At 39.4% G+C, this 26,743-nt stretch overlaps 1 protein-coding gene and 1 pseudogene across 3 annotated transcripts in view; one reads left to right on the top strand and one right to left on the bottom strand.

The window, feature by feature from the left end:
• SLC16A9 (solute carrier family 16 member 9) overlaps positions 1-26,743 on the bottom strand; it is a 45,799-nt gene that overhangs the window by 7,574 nt on the left and 11,482 nt on the right. Inside the window, exons 1-4 of one of the 3 annotated variants that reach the window (XM_031682491.2) lie at positions 25,290-25,836; positions 17,765-17,997; positions 7,810-7,953; positions 445-540 (exon numbers count right to left, since the gene is read on the bottom strand). In XM_031682491.2, coding sequence (XP_031538351.2) covers positions 445-540; positions 7,810-7,953; positions 17,765-17,966 — 442 coding nt within the window. In that variant the 5' untranslated portion in view covers positions 17,967-17,997; positions 25,290-25,836. Of the gene's footprint in view, positions 1-444; positions 541-7,809; positions 7,954-17,764; positions 17,998-20,820; positions 21,854-25,289; positions 25,837-26,743 lie in introns of those variants that run through there. The other 2 variants (XM_015243384.3, XM_015243383.3) reach the window with 2 other exon arrangements.
• On the top strand, positions 20,545-21,797 carry LOC102529586 (sepiapterin reductase pseudogene; annotated as a pseudogene).

Here is a 26,743-nt window from a genome sequence, read left to right as displayed (position 1 = left end):
GAAAGGTCTTCATTTTCCTTCCATTCCTCCTATCTTTCCAGGGACAAGGTGCTTTCCTTAAGAGCTCTTTGCTTCTTTTAACAAGGCTCTTGCCAGCATGTGACTCTCAATTTACTGGACTCATTAGCTTCCTTTTTCTATATTATATTGAATATCTAATGCCCCAGATTTTTCATATGTGTGTGTGTGTGTCTGTCTGTCTGTCTGTCTGTCTGTCTCTCTCTCTCTCTCTCTCTATATATATATATATATATCTTAGGGTATTTTTTTTAATGCTATATCCATATTTACAGTGGAAAATAAAATTTCCTTCTAGGACTAGAGTAAAAAAAATGCTGAGTGTTGGCTGGGGAGTGGTTGGTTAAACGTATCTGTGTCTTGGTTATTTTTAACTTTGATTAAAAGACAATAGTGGCAAGGCTATACTTAATATTGGAAACGTACCTGTTGAAATTAGGCCAAGTGCAAGGCCGCGGCGGCTGTCAAAATACTGGCATGTGATGGTCACTGTTGCAGTATATAATAAACCACATCCGAGACCTAAAGATAAGAAGACATTGCATAAATTAAGACAGACTCTATTACTTCAATGCAAAAAAAAAAATGAGTCATCAAATAACTCTAATAGGACACTGTTTGTGATCGTCTTACACTCTTCAACATATGGGCTTCTAGATCCCTCCCATGGACACATTGGCAGCCTCGATTTTCACTGTACACCCACCTTAAGGTCAAAGTCAAGTCAAAAAATAATCCAATTTCTAGACCATGAATGAATAGTGCAAATTTAAATTAAGACCTTATGGGAAGATAGAGAAAATGGTTGAATTACATACCAAATAGTAAAATTTAATCAAACCTGCCCAATAAATCTCTATCTCTCTTCCAAGTCCTTTCCCTCAGCTCATCTTCTTCCTCCTCCAAGTCCCCTAAACAATTTCATAAAATCACCTTTGTCATCCCAAGAGATTATTGCTAGACTCTGTGCCTTGCACACCCCAGTGTGCCAAACAAAGGCCTTTGGGCAGGTCTTCTGGGGCTCTCAGATCATCCCTTCATAGTACAATGTATATTTGCAAGTTTTTATGTGTTAGAGATGCAAACTACTTTATTTAGGGTAAAATGTCATGTCTTTATTTTAAAATACCTTCACACACAAAAAAATAAATAAAAAGAGGAAGCAAATACAATAAAATATCAACAATATTTAAATGTAAGTGGTAACCATATGGTTGCTTGCTATACTATTCTCTACTTGCCTGTAAATTTGAAATTCTTTTACAATTAAAAAAATACATTACAACTAAATATCCCTGTCTTCAGAACTCAGGGCAATATTTAGGGCTTTTGGTTGTTAGCTTAATCTTTTTCTCCCTATGAAGTACCTAATAACCCCAGTTTGTTTTTCATAAAATTTTTCTCTGGCTTCCAACTCATAACTTTTCTAACTAACTCACTTCCTTTCATTTCAACTAACATTCCTTCTAAAGTGTTGCCTTTTTTTTGCAACATCATCTGTTCTTGAGGATCACTCTATAAACGACACAAAAGTCATCGTCTAGGAACTAAATTTTAACCATGACCCGTTAGGTGAATTATTAAGATCATTTTTATTACTTTCAATTGCCACCTGGACTATGATTAGAAAGAACACGTCGGCTTAATAAACACATGGCATAAATATTTTAGGAAATCAGCACTTAAGGCAATTCAGGACTCATATGATCATCTGTGACTGCATAAAAAGTCTTCTTAAATGAGACATATTAAAATAATTGCATTTTAAATAAACCTTTTAAAATATAGCACCCTTTTGTATGATTTAAGGGAAAAGATACTATCTTATTAACTAAGACCTGGGTTGGATTGATTTAGACATTTATCATTATTACATATAAGATACCTTAATGAAATAAGACCTGTTTCTGAATAATCAATTTTGTGAAGCCAAAAAATGTCACCCTAAACTAAAAGTCTGTTTCAGAAAGCCTTCGGAAAGAGAATACATTTACTTCTCTGTGATTTGGTTGTCAGGGCTCTGTCATGTTTGTTAGGCAACAAAGACAAGAAAAAAAGACATTTCTGATTACTAAATGCCAATGCCAGAAAAGTTAAAACAGTAACTTTTAAACTTTTTACCTTCAACTAAATACATTTACTTATGAAAATCTCTCCCTGCAGTATTATTTTATGAAAAGGAAGTATTTTAGTGCATTCTAATATGGCAATCTTAAAAAGTGATGAGGGGGAAGGAAGTGTATAGATCAGTGGTAGAGTGCGTGCCTAGTATGCATGAGGTCCTGGGTTCAATCCCCAGTACCTCCCTTAAAAAATAAATAAATAAGCCTAATTACCTACCCCCCCCACAAAAAAAACCAAACAAAACAAAAAGCGATGAGGGTAGAGTTACAGTATCAGACTGTATGTCTGAAATGGGGGTCAGAGATAATGCCAAGGACATTCTCAGTTTGGCCACTAAGGAAAACCCCTTAGTCCTGGGCAAAGCAGGACAGTTGGTCACTCTGTGTGGGGACCTGCCTCTTGGTCATTTAGGAGAATTCCCCTTCCCTGTGTTCTGAAACAAGCATTTGAGCACCTCTTAGAATAGCTGGGCCAGTATGATCTATCATCTTGACCAAAGGTCAGGATAGATAACTGCACAGAGTATTCCAGAAATATCTACTTCTAGAAGTGAAATTGTGAGACTATAACTTTGGATGCTGAAAAAGATAAGTTTAAAGTATCCAAATGTTTATGTTTCTAACATCTACATGGAAAAAGTTAAAAAGTTTAAGCGGCTGGCTAGCTTTTGGATTGACACAGTTTATAAAAGCATAAAGCTTTGACACTAGCTTTATAAAAGCACAGACTTTACATCCTTCGCATGAGTACCCTGAGCATGACATTGACAGATCAAGAGCACAGCCTTGGGACCCAGCAGGCACAGATTCAAATCCCAGCACTACTGCTTATTGGCTGTGTGACTTTAGTTTCCTTATCTTTAAAACAATCTCATGAGATAGTTGTAAAGATTAAGAGACATTAAAAATGTAAAAGACTTTAGTACCTGTGCTTGGAATATAATAAAGTACAAAAAATAGCTATTATACTGATACTTTTTTTTACTTTTCACCTGAGTATCATGGTATTACGTAGCTATAGCCTCAGACTAGTTAGAAAATGATAGTTTCTTATTATAATTGAACACCTATGAGACAAAAGACTATCTTTAATGGCATAATCATTAAAAACAAACAAAAAGGCGCTTATAAAACTCTAACTGCTAAAGTGAATATCCAGAAAATGACCTTTATCTAATTTGCCATAATGCAAGTAGAATCAGAATTTCTATGAACATGGGTTACGCCCTCCCCAAGCTCCACAGACAAGGCAGATATTGCCGAGAAAATGGAAGAAGAGAAAATTGAATTTTCCTAAAATCAGGAAGAGACTATTAGTTAAACAGTAATCAGGTAGCTAAATAACAACATAATCTGAAGAAAAGAGAATGCAAGAAATTGTTTTGAGTTGTGCTTTTCAGAAAAGCAAGAGAAATAATTGGGAAGAAGTTTGAGCAATTCATTAAGGCATATTTCCTGTGCCCCCCTCTCCCCACCCTACCCCAGGCTCCCACCACACTTTCTTTTTCCTGATTTAGTAAAGTTACTGAGAAAATAGGAGCCTGAATCACCAGGTTTGGCAGGACAACTTACAGTCTCTTGAAAGCTTGCCATTTTATTTTAGCTACAAAAATTGAACAAGGTAACGTCAATTTTCAAGATGGTATTTTTTAAAAATGGTAAAATAGAATTATGCCAATTAATATACTTCAGTATTCTTCTCGTGTTTTATATTATAATTAAACATACTACAAAGCTTTCTTTTTCTATAGTGTTTCATCTGTTCTACAAATATTTCTGATTCAGTAGAACTTCTTCAGTAGCAAAAAACCGTTGCTGTGGTTTGAACTAAGAGATCAGAAAAGAATTTAAGGGGAAGGAAACAACTATGCATTAAACACCTGTGTGCCTCTCCGTATACATTATCTTATGAATAGTCACAGTATCTCTGTGAAGTCATAGGAATCTCATTTTATAAGAAATAAAAATGGAAGCTCAGAGAGGTTGAATAATTTTCCAAGGTCACAAAACTGATAATAATGGTTATGCTAGGTAATATTTGTTGCATTATCTCATCAATCCACAAAATCCTATATGGCAGATGCTATTATTATGCTCAGTTTAAAAAATGAGAAAACAGAAGGTAAGTAGCTTGTCCACAGTCCACGGCTGGCTGGCAGGCGGGGAAGATAGGATTAATCCACACAGTGCAACCCTGGAGCTGGCCTGTTAGCGCTGGTCCCTTCCTACGCCATACTGTCTATCTTAAGAGGCCATCTAGTTCATTCCAGACAAATGAAAATGCTTAGAATACTGCACAGAATTGGTGCTCAATATATGTTATTGGTAGAAATGAATCTTTCTTGTTTTGGTTTGTGTTTGTTTTATTGAAGTTCACTCAGTTACAATGTGTCAGTCTCTGGTGTACAGCACAATGTCTCAGTCATGCAAATACATACATATATTCATTTCAATTCTTTTTAGACTGAATCTTTCTTGTTTTTTCTAAGGAACTCATAATACAGAAAGGAGAATGAGTTTAGACTATGTAGTAACTTCCTGTCACTTCATTTTCAATTGGATACTCTACTTCAAATGATGACAGAATGGAAATGTCATTGTTCATTATTTATCCCACAAATATTCCATGAGCCTTAAACTATGAGACGACTGATGAAATAAAACCATAAAGAAATCAACCATATTGTGTTAGTAATAATCTGCTGGCAAAGAGTTGCTCACAGGGGCCCAATTATTACTACAGTGAGTGATTCTTTTAATTATTGAAATTAAAACTTAAAATAGTTTTTAAAATTTTAAGTTATTGGAGAATTTAAAATTGTTACTGGAATTAAAATTAAATTGACTTTTTATTCTTGAAATCCAACTCAACTCTTTTATTTATTTTTATTTTTATTTTTATTTTTATTTTTATTTTTATTTTTATTTTTATTTTTATTTTGTTTGCCTTCACTTAGTCCTTGCAGGACCTAAGTGAGGCAAGTTTCTTGGCCTGCCTTCACAGACAAGGGGACAGTCATTCATGGAGGTCCAGGCCCTTGCTCCAGCTCACAGGCCCTATGTCTCCTGACCGGAAGCCCAGGGCTCTCTGTATGAGCTGACAATTTCCTACTTGTCACAGGAATTCAGAAACTGTTGCCAAATTAGGGTCGTATAGTCTTCAGACCTGGGCCTGTTTTCTGACCCAGAATTCATGAATTGAAGGAGAGGCCAAGATTCCAGAAGGAAGGACATTGCAACAGACACTGCGACAGATATATACATAATAATATTCCAAATATTTCCCCGGAAACAGCTACAGTCACTTATTTAGGTGTCATGCACCAGGGAAAGTGGGGTGCCTTTTGAACACTGTAGGACATGGGGAATGAACTGGCTTGTTAACTAGGGGCCTGAAGCATTTACAAGCGGCCTCCCCTTAGAGTGGGGTCCTATGGGGCCCAGGTACTATATGGGATCATGGCCCAGGTCTGGCCCAGAGTGGTCCACTGAGTCCATGGGCCCACCTAACAGCCATCTCCCCCGTTGCTGATATTCACTTGGAGCACAAGTGCATGGTAGGTGGTATAACCTTCTGTATTGTTCCTTGGCCAGTGGAGTAAAAGCTACCTTAGTGGGGAAAGTCTAGTGGAAGCGCTGTAAGCCCACCACCACCACCACCAGCCAGAAGAGTAAATCAGAACCAACATCAAATCCTGTCTAACTGACTGAAGTTCCTGGGGGACAGGGAACAGGCTTAGCTACTGAAAGGTTCCAGCAACATAAGCCAAGTCAAAGTCAGTTTCACAGGTTGATAAAACTCTCCCCATTGCTATGGAAACTTTGAAATTTAGTTATGGGGGTTAGTTAATTTTGTCATTTTCTTTCTATATAGCTTTAGATATTCTTTTTAAAAATTTAATTTAATTTTTTACATCTTTTTTAACTGAAGTATAGTCAGTTTACAATGTTGTGTCAATTTAGATATTCTTTCAAAACAATCAAATGTGTCTAAAATTTTAGACAATATACACTAATTTTGTTCTTTTTAAACATTTGTTTTTATCCATAGGCAATGCAAATGCTATGGTAGCACTCACTTTTTGTCAATTCTTAAGTCAGTGTCAACTGTGGATGTGTATTCACGAAGGCTATACCTTAACCCTGAAACCACGTGAGGAAAGAGTAAAGCCCCATGACATTTTAAATACTTAGCCCAAAACTTTGGGGAAAATGCCCAAGTCATAGCAATGGCATGATGACTCAATTTTCTATGTAAAAAGGGGTTTGTCCTAAAAGGAATAATCTGATGTTCATGCACAAACATAGATATCTACATTTGTATTTTTATGATTTTAGAGAAGAATGCAAGATTATTATTCAATGAGTACTTTCAAATTTTACACCAGAGATTAATATATTTACATGCACAGCTTTAAACTATATTAAGCACTACAGGGACTAGGTTATACAAAATACCAAACATACAACCTGTTCTCAAAGAACTAACAAGTGACCTATTTATTTAGATTACTATCTGAGTAGTATTTGGGTACATAGTTAAATTTAGAATGAACTTTAAGAGTTCTAAAAGCACTAAAAATAATTACAAACATGGCAAAGAGGTCAGGATCTGGTATCAAACTGAAGGGATTCATCCTTAAGTCTCCAGCTCTGCAGCTTTAGTTAGTAATTCCACTTCACTAAGCTTCACTTTCTCTCTTTGTAAAATGGGTTCATGTGAAGACTAACTGAGATCACATACGGCACAGAACCTCGTACACAGCAAGTCCTCAAATATAAGTAGCTATTATTTCTGTTATTTATAATTGGGGAAATACAACCATGTGAAAAAGAGGAATATTGGTAGTCAACAAAATTAAGGTCTTGCAAACATTAAGAAGAAACCTTGAAAGCCGGAATCTTTTAAAGACTCCCTACCAACAGCTCCTAGGAATACTGAGTCTGCTGATGTTTAACACTGAATACAATGAGTACAATACGTCACAAAAGCATCCCCAATAAACCATCAGTGCTCTCGGGCCCCGGAACCTCTACTCTTTCCTCTCCTATAGCTAAGATCGTCACCATCATCCCCACCGCTCAGTTTTCTTCACTTATGCCTTATCATTTAAAAATTGTTATTATTATTGTTATTGTTATATGCTATAAAATCTACCTTTTACCTCTGCTATGACTTTGTGATTGGTGCCCTGGGGACAGATGCTGTGGAACAGCAGGATATTTAGAACACAAACAGTTCAACAGAGCCCTGCTTAACTGCCCACCAGAAAAGGGACCACTTCCCAAATCAGTGACAAGTGACAGGTGTCAGAGACTGACATCTAAGTTTCATGCCCCCTCCACTTTTCCTTTTTTGTCCTAGAGAGACAAGTGGTGAGATGAAAAACCTCCCCTGCCCTGCAAGAAAGCATAATGTGCATTGTTAACACACATTCATCCTTTCAAATGTTTTGATTCACTGGATGGACATTTTATGAAAGCAACAATTTTGGGGGAAGTGGTCATTGAAAGTGAATTATTCCTGAGCATTTTAACTGAATAATAAACTTTAATCCTGGCAAAATGACATTTAACTCTTCTATTAACTGAATAATAAACATTAATACTGGCAAAATGACATTTAACTCTTGAAGCTTAGAAAAGTTATGGTGACCAGGTTTCTTACCTACTACAATACCATAGGAAAAAAACAGAAAGTAGATATTGGGGGCAAAACTGCTCAACATGAGGCCTCCGGCCACCATGAAGCCACTGAAGATTGTCACAGGTCTTGCTCCAAACGATGAGACACACAGGCTGCAGACAGGACCTAAAGTAACACAGGAAACCTTCACTTATTTAACAGTCATCTTCTTTCCAGAATCCTATTATCCATCCCATCGTATGTTTAAAATAACTCTTTCCATCATAAAATAACAATAATAATAAAACTACTGTGTATTTCTTATGTGTTGGACACCCTGTGAGATACTTCACATAAACAATCTCACTTCACTGTAATCTTACTGCACTCCTGGCAGGTAGATGCTTTTGTCAGTCTCATTTTTTTTTTAAATGAGGAAATTAAAGTTTCAAGAAAGTGAGGCCACAGAGTTAAGAAATCAGGGCTCTGGGATCAGACCTCATTCAAATTCAAGCTCAGCTATTTGCTAGCCTGTTTGAGCTCAGGCAACTGATTTGATCTCTCTGTGCCTTAGTTTCCTCATGTGAAAACTGTAATAATAATAGAACCCACTGCATGGTGTTACTGCGAGGACAAGTGATCACAGACACAGCGCTGATCAGTGACGGTTCTTTAGCAACAGAGGAACAGCAGCAGCCATCATCAAAACAGCAACAAAGTGAAACCCCTGGCTGTCTGACTCCTGAGCCCGCCACCTTAACCATCACATTCTTCTGAGGATTTTCTTCTCCCAGATATGCCATGTATCTTTTCTACCCTGAGCTCCTATCCAGCATAAGGCCAGTCATATAAGTGATGACAAAAATAAACCTGGTGATTGACTAAATGCAATCAATAGCAACCCTACAGGGGAATGAAGTGGGGGGTGAAGTGGTTACTCCCTTCCTCGAGAATATTCTGGCAGATGGGGCCCATACCTCCACTCTACCTGCCCAGGCAGGAGTTTATCAGAACCACTGTCCCACATATCACATGTAACATGGAATTTGGGAAGGAAGTGTACTGTTGACTGACAGGTAGAAGTGACCATTACCTGGACCGGTTCTACGCAGAAGTGGGCAACTGCTCATGTAATAGGATGTAAGTGATAGTGAAATTCTTTAATAAAGGAAACTGAAGCTCAGAGAAGTTGTCCAAGGCCACAGTAGAAGAAAGAGCTCAACATTTGAAAGCAATGAGAAACATCTTCACTGAGTTCACAACAACCTTTCAAGGTACAAATGATGATCCCCAATATTTAAAAAGCACACTCACCAGGATGGCTAAATACAGACACAGTGTTAACAAGGATGTGGAGCAATCTGAACTCTCATCAACTGCTGGTAAGGTCTCCTGAAGTGCAACGTAACACTGTCCCGCCCGGAAGTTCCACTTTCATGTGTCTCTACACCGAAAGTTGTGTACACAAACGGTCAGAGCAGAACTACTCAGAGTGGCCAGCACCCACAAACCTGGATGCTCATCAGCAGTAGCAGGTACAAGCAGACTGTGGTGTGTTCTGACAATGGGCTATCAAACGGCCATGAGAATAAATGAGCTGCAGCTACACATGGCTACATGGATGGATTTCACAAACATGTAGAGTGAAAGACACAACACGAAAAATGTACACATGGTGTAATTCCAATCATAAGAAGTACAAAAACAGGCAAAATTCATCCACAGTCAGAAGTCAGGATAGTGGTGATCTCTGGTGGGGGTAGGGAGCTCTAACCAGAAGGAACATAGCCCCGCTTCCAGGTACTGCTAATGTCCTGCTTCTGGACATGACTGTGCTCATTACATGGGTGTGTCTGCTTTGTAAAAAATTCACTGAGCTCTACTCTCATGAGATATATGCTTTTCTGTATATATCTTTTACTTTGATAAAAATGTTTTAAGTAACCTGAAATGGAGAGATGGTGTTATCTGCTCACAGTCTCATCGTTAGTAAGTGGTAGAGCCAGGACCCAATGATGCCAAGATCAACAGTCTTACGGATACCAGAGTCTCTTAAGCACACATTTAAGAGCAGGTTATGACCACTGAGACACCACCTGCTTTCAGTGCCTATGGCCTTCCCACATTTCTCCCTGGTCATGAACTGGCCCCTGTCATTTCAGGCCTCCTAGTGTGAGCCACTACAGAAGAGATGACTGATATATTTATATGACAAAGAGAGGGGAATATTCTGTGCCAATGTATTAGGAGGAAAATCCATCTGAAAAACCAAAATTATCACCCGATAGTTGAGTTGTCTCTGTACCCAATGAGAAACACTTGGTTACTTCAAAAATAGACATGATTTTAAGAGTAGTATTTCATAAATGGATGTATGACATTATAAAGGCATAACCCTTCTCTGTTGTTTACCAAATTGTATTGACATTGAGAGTCGGTGTTTACAAATTAAACAGGCACATGGAATTGAAATAGAGATTACTACTGGCATGTTTGAAAAGTTTCAAGTTTCATCCTCAAAGTAGGACTTTAAATTTATGCTCCTTACTGCATGTTAACTCTGCAAGGAAACCCAGAGCTAGTGGTGGGATGAAAGTAACAATTTTCATAGGATGTACAACCAAAACCAGGACTTTGTAAAAATACAGTATTATTATCAATTTAAATTGAGAAATCATTTTGCCTAATACATGATTCTTTGAAAAAAATTAAGCTGAAGGGAGAAATGAGCAGAAATTCTTTGACACATGTAAACAGCAAATTGAAAACGGTTTTTAAAAAATTCTCACCTCACACCTGTCAGAATGGCTATTATCGAAGAGATGACAAATAACAAATGTTGGTGAGTGAGGAAGCAGAGAAAAGGGGGCCCTCATGTGCTGTTAGTGGGAATGTACATTGGTGCAGCCACTATGGAAAACAATATGGAGATTTCTCAAAAACTTAAAAATAGAACTACCATATGATCCAGCAATTCCACTCCTGGGTATTTATCCAAAGAAAATGAAAACACGAACTCAAAAAGATACATGAACTCCTATGTTCATTGCAGCATCATTTATAATAGCCAAGATATGAAACCAATCTAAGTACCCATCAATAGATGAATGGATGAAGAAGATGTGGTATATCCATGCAATGGAATATTACTCAGTCATAGAAAATAATGAAATCTTGTTATTTACAACAGCAAAGATGGACCTAGAGTGTATGGTGCTAAGTGAAATAAGTCAGACAGAGAAAGACAAATACTGCACAATTTCACATACATGTGGAATCTAAAAAGCAAAACAAATGAGCAAACATATCTAAACACAAAAAGAGTCATAGATACATAGAACAAAGAGATGGCTGCCAGAGGAGAGGGGGAAGGGAGGGAGGACAGAAATAGATAAGGGAAATTAACAGGTACAAACTTCCAGTTACAAAATAAATGAGTCACAGGTATGAAATGTACCATGTGGGAAATATAGTCAATAATTATGTAATATCTTATTGTGATGATCATTTAAAAATGTATAGAAGCATAAAATCACTACATTGTGTCCTGAAACTAACATAGTGTTGTGAATCAGTTATATCTCAAAACCAACAAACAAGCCAACAAACAAGCTCAAAGAAAAAGAGATCAAATTGGTGGTCACCAGAGTCTGGCAGGATGAGTAAGGAGGAAGAATTAGAGATAGTCAAAAGGTACAAACTTCCAGTTATAAGATAAATACTAGGCAGGTAATATACAACTTGATAAATATAACTAACACTGCTGTATGTTATAAATGAAAGTTGTTATGGGAGTAAATCCTAAGTGTTCTCATCAAAAGGAAAGAAAATTTTTTTTCTATCTCTTTAATGTATCTATATGAGATTGTGAGTGTTCATTCAACTTACTGTGGTCATTGTTTCAGGATGCAGGTAAGACAAATCATTATGCTGTACACCTTAAATGTATACAGTGCTGTATGTCAATTATATCTCAATAAAACTAGAAGAAAAAATGTCTACTTCATACTGCCATCTCCTGCTTACTTAGAGAAAAAAATCTTGATGTCAGAGGTCAAAGACAAAGAATTTTAGAGCTGAAAGAGGCCTTGGAGAGGGTCCAAAGACCTCACTGAAAAAATGATGAAACTGGAGTTTAGAAGGCTCATGTGATTTGACCAAGAATCCATAGCTAATCAATGACAGGGGTACAGCCAAAGCCAGCTCAGCATTCTTCCCAACTCAGAAGTATTTCCACTGGCACCTGAGTATTTTTTCTAGAAATCAAAATACCAGTTAAAAAGCACCCATGAACCTTTATTAATATCTCAGAGCTTAAATAGTTTTATGAATTTATGGCAGATGAAAACACAGCATTTATGCTTATTTTGGTGTTGAAAAGTTGAGAGCAAATTATTTCATTCCTACCTTCAGAGCCAGGGTATTCCTAGACTCGATTTACACAGCTTTAAACCACAATAGTGCCATGTTTCACCAATAACAAGTGGGGAAAAGCGACCACTTCCAATAACTGGAAGAGACCATTAAGTCACACCCACTCAAACCTGATACGTTAATGTTTAGCTCTTTCTGTTAACAGGCAAGTTCTCCAAGACGATTGCTCCTCAGCACAAGTTTCAATTCAAGAGATTAATTAAATCAAAGGACTACTCTCAAGGGAGATTTCTTATGAGGCTTCAGGTCTTTTACTCTGCAGATGGGACCTTTGGAACAAAACTTAGCTAACTCACAATCTGAACCAGTGGCTCCAACCGTTGGGACCTGTAAAAATTTTTTTAAAAAGGGAGGAGAGCTTTATCATCTAATTGCCAAGTTTTTATTTTAACAAGTAAAGTCATTTTTAATGTAACAGCCACCTATTACCATTTCATTAGAGAAGAAGAAGGAACTAGTGAGAAGTCCTATGTGAAGGAGTTCACAATGCTTGGGGGTAAAACTGAACAGAGGTGCTCAAACCCAGATCTGCCAGTACTCACAACATGCAGCAAGCCTGTTGGCTACAATGACTCACTAGATTAATCTGGGGATAGGTGTACTGACTCATTGGCAATTTGAAAGCCTTTGGAGGAATTAATGACAAAAAAAAGGAGGAGAGGGGAAGGACACTGTTAAATCTCCTCTGAGTACAAAACCACAGAACAAAGCTCAGAAAAAAAACTCTTAAAGTACGCCGCCGCCTTCTTTAAGGAAATGGCAGATAATAGATGATTACTACATTAAAAAAAAAGAGACCATTAAAAAAAAAGAGACTTTACTTGTTAAAATAAAAACTACAGATCTCCCTGCTGTATCAGCAACTCTGTTGTCTGAAAAACAGCCCCACCCTTCTCCTTGAACTTGAAGAGTGACATCTCAGCGAAGAGTGCTTTCTCTCATCTTAAAACAACACAAGGCCATGATCGCCCTCTAGTTCAGGTACCTCCCATTCCTACTGTATCCTTCAGGGTTCAACCAGAGAAACAGAACCCAAAGAAGACATATATTAAGAGACTGACTGCAAGGAACTGGCTTTGGCGGTGGAGGGGCCCTGCTGGGCAAGTACAACACCCCCAGGATGGGCTGTGGGGAAGGACAGACCATGGGGAAGGGCAGGCCATGGGGAAGGACAGACTGGAAGTCTCTGGCACAGGCTGAACCTACATCCACGGGTGGAATTTCTTCCTCTGGAAAAGCTCATTTCTGCTCTTAAAACCTTTCAACAGATGGAACCAGATCCACCTAGATTACTTAGGATCATCTCGCTTACTCAAAGTCAACTGATGATGGATTTTGAGCACATCTATAGAATGTCTTCAGAACAACACCTACATCAGTGTTTGAACAACTCAGGAATGGAGCCCAGCCCAGACCATCACCATCCCTCCTCCTCCAGCCAAATGTGCTCCACCAGAACGCGTCACCTGCAGTGCACGTGGGGACTCTGCATGGACAGCTCTCTCCCACCCGTCCCCCCTGCACAGTCCCTCCTCCCACTTCTCAGCCTATCTACATAAAACTCCAGAGATTTTGTTCTTGCTATTCTTGGTATTTGGGGTGAAGTCTCAAAGCGTCGCTACCCTTCTTTCTTTCTGTCTCTTCCCTGAGACCTCAGATCCCTTATAGCACAGATGATGTCTTCCATCTTGAGCTCCCTCGCACAAAGAAGAGGAGACTCTCTGCATGTAAGTAATGAAGGTGGGCTTGTTCACCGGGCATAACTCAAGGAGGCAGAATTCTTGATACTCAGCTTTAATCACCCCAAGGATCACCTGGACAAATAATTCAGATAAGAGGAACAAGTATTTGCTCCTCAGTTAACTCAAGTTTCAAAGACAAAGAAGATTATCAGGAGTGTAAAGTTAAGACTTGTGTGTCTTTGCACAGTTTCAATATGCTACTCTGTCCAAATCTAGGTTTGGCAGGGACAAGGGGTGGGCCTGTAGATCCAGATGCTCAGGTACAATCTTGACTAAGTTCCAGCTCTCCCTCCCACCCGGCCCCCTAGAAATGCCTTCGTCTCCAAGCTGAAGTGTCCCTTTCTTTCACAGAGTCTACAGTTTGGTTGGCAGTGCTTGGGAAAGTAATTTTACTTATGGGTGACTTTTATTCTCTAATAACTAATATTTGTTGAGTACCTACCATATGCCAAGCACCATCTCAACTATTCTATGTAACAGCCATATACGGTAGGTACTTTTATGATCTCCAATTTAAAGATGAAGAAACAGACTTAACAGGTCAGGAAAACCAGAGCTTAGGTGTCACTCTTTCTCTTAGAGAATGTGCATCATCTTAGGTCACTGAACCTTAAGGACACTAACGCCTACTTCAGCGTGCTATTATAAGAATCAGCTAAGATCAAGTAAGTGAAGGTGGCTGGTACTGAGCCAGGCACACAAGGGACAATTTTCCAACTAATAGGACAAGTACATGAAAAGTAGAATTTTTATGTTGCTTGGCAGATGCATTTATTCTGCTGTGCTTGCTCAATGAGAACTCTCCAGAGGTCGGATCACAGAACTGGTCAAAGATGACACCTAGCAGGTCATCTCCAGACAAAACGGGGTAAACTCACATTTCTCAGATATGACATGTCTTGCTTACATCAGAATCATCTGGGCAGTTAGTTAAAATGAAGATTCCCAGAACCACTCTCCATCCCCACCACATGGCTCTGATGAGTAGGAAAGTGACTTTTTAGACAAGATCGGGTAATTCATAAATACTCCTGAATTTAAGAGCAACTGTATATATATATATATATATATACATGAGCCCCATTTTAATAAAAAAAATATATAAATTAATTTTTACCAAAAAGGTGTTTTTTCACCAGGACTGGGGTCACTGGGTACAATTTGTTTGTCATAATTTCCATGGCATAAACAGTGACACAATGAAGCAGAAATCTACAGGAGTTCCCTTTATAAATAAGTCAAAGCCAGCTGTACATGGGAGAATTATTTAAAAGTGTAAGGTTGAAATCTAAGCAAAAAGAGCATAAGCCAGTGGTAATTTCCAACTGAAAATCATTTGGGGGGCTTTAAAGAAATTCGCATACATGAGCCCCATCAAAGACTGACTGAATTAGAATGTCAGAGGGTCAAATCCAGGCATTCATATGCTCAAAATTTTTCTGTAAATGATTCTAATTATCTCCTTGGTTGAGAACTACTGATAACCATCATGAGATGTGCTTTTTTTATTTCCAAGGTAGTACTGATCTATTTGTTTCTGTGTAGAACACAGTTGTCAACAAAGTAGAAGATGAATGTGGCTCACACAGTGCTTGACACCTCCTGCTAAAACTGTGTCACCAGAGTTTTCAGTATTTGTCCCTTCATTCATGCTATGAGGAGCCAAGGGAGGCCAACATCACGTGTGTTCAGTGGACACCAGCTAAAGTGCACATGCACATGCCCATGAGTGGCAGGTCTCCAGCCGTTGTTTTTTCTCACTGCTTCCTCATTCTGGAACCCTTTGGTCTCTGTATTCTATGCTTATCTTCAAGCGCCTTGATTAGCTGGTCTTAGTGTTTCCTCATCTATCTGCACGAGGTCCCTCAGCTACAGAGTGATAGAGCCAGGACTTGAATGAGCACCAACACTGCCCTAGTATTTGTTCACTCCCTGGAACTCCGGTGGGATGCGCTCTCTCTCCAGCCCACCGAGCGGGGCTGGCCTCGTGGGCACGTGACCAATGCAGTTGCAGAGGGCTCAGATCTGAGCAGGGCTGTGCACTCGGTTTACTATTCTGCTGTTGCTGTATTGACATTCTTCATTTTTTTAACAGGAGGTCCTGTATTTTCATTTTGCACCTACTCCTTATATAGCTGGTCCTGCCTACAAGTGAAGGGGGCTGCTGGTGGCCCTGAGACACTGGTCATCCACCTAGAAACTTGGAGAAAGTGGAGATTCACAGTTCAGTTTTCAGAGTCTGAGCCTCAGTTCTGACCAATAACCCACCCATCCTTACAAAGATCTCCACTTCCCTGAACCCTCAAGTCCTACCTCCAAAGGCTGCGTGAAAACAAGTTTTGTTCTCCAGGTATGTGCTAATGGAAACAGCTTCTCAATTACCCTTAGACCCTTGCTAGAAGGCAAGGTAATTGCATTTCTGTTTAACTTTGTATTTGCTAGTAGAAATTATGACTAACTGGAGAACATTTAAAATTCTCTTCTCTTCTCACCAAATCATTTTCTAAAAATTATACCTTCAAACATATCAATCATCATCCACTTGTATTTTGACAGCTTTACAAACAACCCACATTTTGAAAAACTTTCAAACAAATCTTGGCGAACGTTTCCTGTTTTTCTTAAGCTCATAATGATTGTTATTTTCATTTGTTTAGTTATGTTTACTTGTCTTATCTGACGTGGCCAGATGATCCAGCGTTGTTTTTTGAGTCTTGTTTTTAAATTAACAAGGTAATATGCCATTTGGAAGCAACAGTTTTTGTTTTGTTTTGTTTTGATAAATCTCCTTTCATGATCAGGAAAGGCGACATATTTAAAAGAAGGAATGGCCAATGCATTTGTTTGGAAATCATTTTAGAGCTAAAAAATACCTTATAGATCACACATTCAATGTTCTTATTTTCCCCATAAAAACAGAGATTATGATTTGCTCAATGAATCATGTCAAGTTCATAGCACAGAGGAAGACTCCAGGGCTATGTCTCAGAGCATCTGTTCTCAACCAGTTTCAATTAAATCAGACTGATGATCATTAAATATTACTGCAGAGTTCAAACCATGACTGCGGAAATTGAAGTGTATATGATTTTAATTCTTCAAAAAAATAAAAATAAAGACGCCTTTACTTCCTCTTTGAAGATGGTAAGAATCACTATTATATCACACTTGGTAAGTGTTTATCAAGAATACTTCTTTTGAATACTTTATATGAAAGTTATGTAAAATCCACATGTCATTATATATGATACTATATTTAAATCCTTAATGATACCATCATTGTGATATGTCGAATTTTTCTTATGAAGGTGACACAAATGTAGGACATGCAATTTGATCCCAGTTTATCTGAATCAGAGAGGAGTCACTATGAATCACAGAGGAACTGTTCCCAGGACTGGTGAACATCATTTGGTCCTTTGGTCATCAGCATTCATTGGCTATACCTGGCTCCCTGCCCTCTCATCCCTGTATCATTCTTACTCATGGAAGTATGTAGACTGTAGACTAAGTCTCTTCAGGGCAGAAACAATGTGTTTGCTGTTCAGCCTATCATATCCACAATCAGGCACACTGCCTGGCACACAGTAGCAGATAAATGAATAATGAAATAAATGAATGGTTGAATATCTCATGGAATTCCTGTATTTTCACACAGATTTATTACAGTGAGAGAGTGGTTTATCCTCTTCATGTAGACAGGAAAGTATGTGTTATACTTAAAAAAAAAAAAGCCTCCTCTGTCTCGCACAGTGTTAATGATGCAGCAAACGTAATTAGATGATTAATGAGTGAGGAGACACATAAATTAAGCCACTTACTTGCCAGCAAACCAACTCCACTTGCAAGGGATCCGATCCAGGCTGTTTTCCCTTTCCCTTCACCAAACGCGTCCAGCCATTCTATATACAAGACGCCAACAGCTAACGGGGACCCGTAACACAAAAACTGAGTGACGAAGGAGACGAGTACAATCACCCAGCCCCATCCACCATCAGGGGACCTTTTGAATTCCATTGTCATGTGAGATCAAGGAGGTGTTTCTCTGTAGGTCCTAAGCAAAAAGAAAAAGAAAAGAAAAGCATGGTCAAGAGTGTAGTAAGGCATGATATTCTGGATCAAAAACAATTCCTAAATTAAAACATCAAAAAATGTTCTCTAAAAATATACAAGGAAAAGGATAAAATATCACTGGCAGATCAAATTAACTTCAAAATCTTTATGATTTGAATAAGTAATACATCCACACATAGAATTGGGCTGAACCTTCAGAGTTGCCCTGAGTTGGGGGTGAGGAGCTGGACCTTCACACCATCATGTTGATCATTCACTGAATGCGGGCCACCCAGCAAGGGGGCGTGACCTTAGGTGAGGGGACTCTTCAAAGGCAATCATTAGCCATGGGGGCTGTCACCTGAAGACCATCTGTCATCACCTTCAGCTACTGAGGCAAGAAATCTTTCATTCCTAAAGGGTGTCTGGAGGAGAACTGGCAGCACAGCACAAGGTTCATTGACTGGAGTAATCTTCCACGGTGTCTTTATGAATATACAAGCAAGACTGAGCAAACAGTCTTAGCTTTCCTTTTTTCAACAAAAAGTGGATCCTGTACATTCTATTCCATACCTTGGTTTATGCACTTAATATCCTTGGAAATGCTTCCTACCAACACATAGAGAGCATTTTTAGTCTTTTTTTTTTTCTTCAAACAAACACCCATAGCTATATAAAGGTTTGTCTGTTTTCCTTATTGATTAGGCAAACCATAATTCAAAAATGAAAAAAAAATGACAAAAAGTATACGGTCTTCATTCATTTCCCACCTAACTTCCATATCCTCCACAGGAAATCAACATTTCTTGTTTCTTTTATATCCTCCTAGAATTAATTTATGAATACATAAGCTAACTCAACTACAGATTTCCTCTGATTTTTTACACACAAAAAATAGCATGTTATATACACTAGTTTTTGCTATTTTTTCACTTGATAAATACCTTGATGATCTTTCACATCAATGCATAGTAACCTTCCTCATTCCTTCTTTCACTACATTGTGTTCCAGTCATTCCTAACTGTTTAACCAGTTCCCAGTGGCTTCCAATGAAAAATAATGCTGTGATGAATAACCTTACCGACACACGTATCTTTCTGCATATATGCATATCTGACAGGAATTGCTGAGTTGATTACAAATGTATCTTTGTAACTGTTATTAGTATTAGCAAACTGACTTCAAGATATTAAACCAACTTATATTATCCTCAGCAACTTTCAGTGTGTTGTGCAACTTTTGGATTTTTGCCAGTTTGTTGGCTTTAAGTATTTCATTATAGTTTTAACCTGCATTCCTCAGCATTCTCTGAGGTGAATTTTTCAGCATTTTCATAGGTGAAAAGCCATTTGTAATTCCTATCTAATTCTTCGGTGTATATGGGTGTTTCTGGACTTTCTTTTCTGTTCCTTTAATCTGTCTATTGACTCACAATTACCACATGAGTTAAAATACTGTCTTTCTCTTTTTTTTTAAGTTTTTTAAAATATAGTTTACATTCCAGTGGGAATAGTTCTTTCTCTCCTTCTCCATCACTGCACACTTTTCAATATTTTCTTGGCTCTTCTTGTTTTCTTTTTTATATGACCTTCAGAATCAGTCTTTCTGGTTTTAAAAGAAATTTGATGGTGTTTTCACTAGGGCCGAGTTAAACTCATACACTGATTTAAGGAAAAACACTCCTTTTATGATGCTGAGTCTGCCTATCTTTCACTTCGTATCTTTCCATTTGTTCACATCTACTTTGGTGTTCATAGTGTTTAAATATTTCCCCATCTCTTTTTATTTTATCTTTAGATATTATATCCTTTTAGCTAACATTTTAATTGGGCTTAATTCTTTTATTTGTTTTCCATTTATATGTGAAAAAGCTATTTGCATCTGTATGTTAATTTTGGATTCCACTACCTTACTGCAAAATCTCTTGTTTGTAGTAGATCTAAGGATGATTCTCTTGGGTACATACAATATATAATACAATACAGTTATATGACCATCTATAAACAGTGATAGTTTTACCCTCTTACTTCGAATTTTTGTGCTTCTAATTTCTTCCTTTTGCCTTTGCATGGAACAAGGCACCCATAACAAGGTTAAATAACAAGAGTACACATCTTTGCCTAGTTTCTAACTTTAGTGGAAATGCTTTAAGGTGCCATGGTGCTGTCTCTGAGGCGTAGATAAATTTCACAGTTAAGAAGAAAAGTTTCTACTTTTGAGTGCTATTATAAAGAATGTTTATTGCATTTTCTCAAATGCATTTCCAATACATAATCATAGAGATGATTTTTTTTCCTTTTAATTTTCAGTGTAATAAAATCTGTATTTTCTACTATTAAACCATCCTTGAGTTAGTGGGATAAATCTTCCTTGGTTCATGCACTATTTTTTTATGTAAGTCTATTTCAGGGGAGTGGGGTTTAAATTCATAAGTGAGATAAATCTATTTTTGTTTTTAATTTTGACGAGGTTTTGGTATCAAAATGATATTTTTTAAAAATTTGAAAATCTTCATTCTTTCTAAGTTCTGAAACAGTCTACATACCCATGGATTTGGAGGCCCAAGGCCTGAACTTCCTGCCCCTAAGGGGCCTCCCACTTAGTCGTCCACGCCTACGTCTCTTCGCCATGCCAGGTTTACAGTCAGGTTCAAGGGAGTCTGCTTTGCCCACAGATTTTGCCAAACTATCCCCTTGGCTCTGGTTTCATCAGACAACAAGTAAAAACAGTAGGCGTATCATTCATTCATTCATGCGCATCCCTAATTAGAAGGTGAGGCATTTGGCTGTCTTAAGAAAATCATAATTACACCCATCAATTTACCTGGGCTTCAGCGAATTTCTTCAGTTTGACATTCAAAGCACTGGGCAAAAATCACGTCACCATCTGCCGCAGGCTTTTGTACAAATTAACTTTCAATATTTCATAACTGAAAACTGAAAAGATGTTACAATTTGTGCACAAAACCGTAGAGTCTAAAAGCCAGTCTCGCCAGTTCGCCGAGGTCGGAGGTACGGAGCAGGGTGTTGGCAAGGAGGGTGCGCCGTGTGCATGCTGACTGGGGCCTCCTGCAGCTTCGGCCAGACGCTGGCCCAGTTCCTGGCCCTGCTGCTGCCTCCTGGCTCCGTGCTGGTCCTAAGCGGCCGCAACGACGAGGCACTGTGGCAGCTGGAGGCCGAGCTGGGCTCCCGGCGGCCCGGCCTGCACCTGGTGAGGGTGCCCGCCGACCTGAGCGCCAAGGCGGGCTTGCAGTAGCTGCTCACCGCCTCTGTGAGAGCTCCCCAGGCCCGAGGGCATGCAGCGAATGCTGCTCGTCCACAACTTGGGCATTCTTGGGGATGTGTCCAAAGGCTTGGTGGACCTGACTAACTCAGCTGAAGTGAACAACTATTGGGCTTTGAACTTGACCTTCACACTCTGCCTGACTTCCAGCAATCTGAAGGCTTTTCCAGACAGTCCTGGCCTCAGCAGGTTAACATCTCATCCATCTGTGCCCTGCAGCCCTTCAAGGGCTGGGCACTGTATTTGCAGGGAAGGCTGCAGGTAACATGATGTGATGTTTCAGGTCCTGGCCACAGAGGAACCGAGTGTGAGGGGGCTGAGCCCCAGGTCCCCTGGACACAGACATGCAGCAGTTAGCCCGGGAGACCTCCATGAACCCAGACCTGTGAGAAAAGCTGCAGGAGATGAAGACAAAGGGGAAGCTTGTGGACTGCAGGGTATCAGCCCAGAAACTGCTGAGCATGCTGCAGAAAGCCAAGTTCAAGTCTGGAGCCCACGTTGACTTCTACAATGAATAAGCCCATGCCCTTGGCTTCCTAGGGCTTTCTGCGCCTCCCCACATCCTGCCACAGCGGCACTGCCAGCCCTGCCCTCAGATCCAGCCAGCCATGAGGGCCCCAGGTGGCTGAAGTTTCCATCTCAGGAGTCTGTGTTGACCACCCTGAGTTAGGAGTAGGCTTAGGAGAGACATGTTATGGGTTTTGGTGTTCTCCCACCCCAGGAGTAGAATTTTAGGGATGAGAAAAGCAGGACAAGAAGCTAAAACGTTGAAGACAGGAGGTTGGGTTTCCTGCCCATGGCCAGTCCAAGGGGAGGAGGAGGCTGAGCTAGTATCCAATAGGAGGGCCCATGTGATTCACAGATGGCCGGAAGTGGAGGGAAGACAGCGCAAGTCCCGGCCCACAGGGACGACCCTTGCTCAGGGTAGCAGGACCTTCTGTTAAATTTCATGTCCTCGGTCTGATGCTTCTTCCCTCCAGAACCTACCATCCATCCCCCACATGGGAGAAGTGGTTCTGAGAATTTATGTACACATTAAAGGCAGATACAAATAAAATGTGGATTGGCAAAAAAAAAAAAAAAAAAAGCCAGTCTCTGAGACCACATGATTGTGTGAGCAGACAAACTCCTCCAAACTTCCAAATATCGAAATCCTTTGAGGTAATCAGATATGCCCCTTCATCAGCCGTTTACTCTCTCTAGTATCTAAGCTATTGCAAAAAGTAAATAATATAATTCTGGTCCTTTAATGACAATTTAGTGCTACTTCCTGTTTAGAACCCCTTTAAAAGAAAAGATAGTCTTCTAATTCCCTAAACTAGATAATATGTAATAGTAATAGCTAAACACCTAATGAGAATAAAAGGTTGTATAAAAACAAATGCATAAGAGATTGTCCTTCATTTACATGTTCAAATTATAGCACCCCAGAAAAAGTGTACATTGGTACAGGCAAAGCACCAGAATCATAAATAAAGCCAGTATTTCCTGGAGGGCAGGGAGAGGAGAGTGAAAGAGTGAGGAGTTTTCACAGTTTTTCAGTTTTCACACTGAAGCAGACAGAAATGTCTTTATACACCAAATACCTTCACCTAGCCTTGCCCTGCCTTGGGTGACATTTCAACACATAGGACAGGAGCCAGAGAAATTCTTCTCACAGTCAATACTTGGGAAAGCAAACCTTTGAAATACAAAGCTCCCATATATATCAACTCAGACTAGAAAGACGAGTTTTTACAAAGAGTTGTCTAACAGCTTCTGACCTTTCATTGTCTCACAGTTTGAGAGACATGTAGTTTCAATAGAACATGGTGAAAAATACCATTTAGTGATTTCTTGTTTTCTGTCAGGGCGATACCTTTCTCCTAGTTTCTGCTATTCCTCAGATGTCTCACCTGCTGTTTCTCTCACAGTCTATGTTCTTCTGTAAGGGGATTTCACAAATAGAGTAGCCTTCATTTCCTCCTCCTTTTGTAATGGCACCCAACTTTCTTTGAGGTACTTGGTCTTCCTTATGGGTAGATGGTTGGTGGGACAGTTAATCAAGATTCCTTGCTCTTGACCCATGGAGCAGAACCTGATCCAAGCAAGGCCAGTAGGACCCCTCTCCCAGGATCCTAAATTGTGAATGAAATGCTCTAATAAAAGAAAGCTATTTGGAGTTGACTGATCTCAGTGGTTACTGCATTAAAGAGCCCTCTGTCAGTTCCTACTATCTTGGCTCCCTAGGGATACCCAAGCCTAATTTCTCCCCCTTCCACCTCACTGTATGAGCTAACCTAGTAAATTATTTTGTTAAGTTAGCTGGTATTCATGTCTTTTAAGTGCAACAGAATAAACATATTGTGAGTATGCTGTAATTTCAGGTTGATTATTTTAACTATTCATACCCCATTTGATCCTATTTGGGCCAAAGGTTAAGCTTAGGAGTTTAATCTTTGACAACAAAACATAGGAAATATAGATACACCATACCTTTTTTTTTATGAAAATTTCTTCTTATTAATCCTCCTTCTTTATACTTCATGATGCAATATGATAAAAATCTCTCCCCTGGTATTGTTTTAAATAAAAAGTCTAAATTAACTGAAATTTCCGCTAAACCCACTTATCCTAATATTTACAGAAATTCAGCATTCTAAAAGCAGGATCTTTATTCTAAAGGTTTTTTGATAATCTTCAATTTAAATTACATTGCAGCAGATACCAAGGGAAATCAGAAGAACTGTAACGCATCACCCTTGCCATCTAGGCGCTTATAACCCACTAAGGAATGTAAGATATGGGCACAAAAGAGCACATGGTTGAGTGCCGAAGAGATGGGTGGATATTAAACATCTAGGAGTCAGAGGGAAGTGAAAGCAGTCAGGGCAGGAGCAGGAGTAAAGTCCTTGCAAAGAAGGTTGGTTCTAAAGAACAATGCAGAGATTCACCAATGGGCGGCTTAGGCAAGAGGATCAACCGACCTGATAGATTCGGTGTGAAGTGAAGAGGGCAGATCTTACAGGGCTCACAAAGGAAAACAGGATTAGAAAGATGGCACTCTCCATTGAAATTGCAGAAGAAAGTGCCTCAAAAAGCCTGTCTGTTACCCCAAGGTAGGATTATTTTCACACTTTATGGGATAAATCCTGGCATTAATAACATTTACAATATCCAAGTGGTAGAATTTTTTTTCCCCTAAAAAATAGTAAGATCTATAAGTCCCAGAAGATGTTGTCTTGTTTGGACTAGTGTTCCATGAGTATATTCAAAGTTTGGGGTTCTTACTCATATAATTGTATAAAAGTATGCTTCTAAGAAACACATACATTGTAGTATATTCCAGTACACCCTCTGAGAATGGGGAATCTTTTAACCTGTGTTAACAAACTAAGACTCCAAAATTCAAAATTAAAAGCCATTTTGAAAAGCACTGTAATTTAAGGGCAGTTCTGTCAATCTACAGGGTCTGACAGAATATCACAAAATTAACTTGAACTTATAATTTAAGTGTATTTCTTATCTTTAACTTAAAAGTTAAATATGTTCGGGAGAGGGGCCAAGATGGCAGAGCAGAAAGACCCTGAGCTCACCTCTCATGAGCACAGCAAAATCAAAACTATCTGCAGAACAACCATTGATGAAAAAAACTAGAATCTACCAGAAAAGACCTTCTACAACTGAAGACAAGGAAGGAACCTCAACAAGATGGGTAGGAGGGGGTGGACTAATGATATAATCAAATCCCATACCCCTCGGGTGAGCGGCCCACAAGCTGGAGAATAATTATAATGCAGAGGTTCTCCCACAGGAATAAGAGTTATGAGCCCCACATTGGCTTCCTTAGCCCAGTGGTCTTACACCAGGGAGACAAGACCCCAGAGCATTTGGCTTTGAAGACCAGCAGGGTTTGATGTCTGGAGACCCCCAGAACTGGGGGAAATAGAGACTTCATCCTTAAAGGGCACACAAAAAATCTCACTGCAAAGCAAAAGCAGTAACTTGATAGGAGCCTGGACCTGACCTACCTGCTGGTCTTGGAGAGTCTCCTGGAGAGGTGTGAGGTGGCTATCGCTCATGCTGGGAACACAGACACTGGTGGCAGACATATTTGGGAACATTCCACACCAAGAACACTATTTGAGGCTGCCTTGGATATTTGAAAGCCAGTACTGGTGCTGGCAGGCACTATCCTGGGATCCTCCTTCTAGCTCATTAGAGCCAAGACCTGGCCCCACCCAACAGCCTGTAAGCACCAGTGCTAGGATGCCTCAGACCAAACAACTAACTGGGTGGGAACACAGCCTCACCCATCAGCAGAGAGACTGCCTAAAGACTTCCTGAGCCCACAGCCACCTCTAGACAAGGCCCTGCCCACTAGAGGGCCAAAATCCAGCTCCACCCACCAGTAAGCAGGCACCAGCCCTTTCCTCTAGGAAGTCTGCGCTAACTTCTAGACCAGCCTCACCCATCCTGCAGCCTGTGGATCTAGCCTGTCCACAACTGGCCAGACCTACCCTGGGACCAGCTGCGCCCTGGCCTTGTCCACTAGGAGGCCAACATAAGCTTCAGGATACCCTGGACCCTATACCCTACTGTGTCAGAAACTACCCTCACCCCCTAAAATGATCTGAAACAAGCTCTAGGACCTAAGTCCAGGAAGTGCAGAGAGTCCACATAGGATTAACCCAAAGAGGAGCACAATAGGACACAGTGTAATTAAAATGGCAAAAATTAAACATAAAGAGAGAATATTAAAAGCAGCAAGGGAAAAGCAACAAATAACATACAAGGGAACTCCCATAAGGCTATCACCTGATTTTTCAGCAGAAAATCTGCAGGCCAGAAGGGAGTGGCACAATGTATTTAACACAATAAAAGGGGAAAAACCTACAACCAAGAATACTCTACCCAGCAAGTTTCCAATTCAGATTTGATGAGAAATCAAAAGCTTTACAGACAAGCAAAAGCTCTGTTAAAAAACAGACAAATAAACCTAATTACCTCCCCCACCAAAAACAAAAAACAGACAAACAAAAGCTAAAAGAGTTCAGTACCACCAAGCCAGCTTTACAACAAAAGTTAAAGGAATTTCTCCCGGTGAAAAAGAAAAGGCTACAACTAGAAACAAAAAAAATTATGAAATGAAAAAGCTCACTGGAGCTTTTTAGGAAATCATCCACACACAAAGCTAGTAGGGAGGTTAAAAAACAAGAGTAGGAAAATCATCTATATCCACAATAAGCAGTTAAGGGATACACAAAACAATTAGATGTAAAATATGATATCAAAAACAGTAATCATGAGGGGAGGAGAGAACAAATGCAGGGTTTTAAAAATGCACTTGAAATTAAGAGATCAGCAACTTAAAACAATCACGCACATGTATAGGCTGCTATACAAAAACCTCACGGTAACCGCAAACCAAAAATCTGTAATAGATAAATACACAGAAAAGAAAAAGGAATCCAAACATAACACT

The sequence above is a fragment of the Vicugna pacos genome, chromosome 11, assembly GCF_048564905.1.
Source record: "Vicugna pacos chromosome 11, VicPac4, whole genome shotgun sequence".
Lineage (NCBI taxonomy): Eukaryota > Metazoa > Chordata > Mammalia > Artiodactyla > Camelidae > Vicugna > Vicugna pacos.
This window is presented reverse-complemented; position numbering and strand designations above follow the sequence as displayed.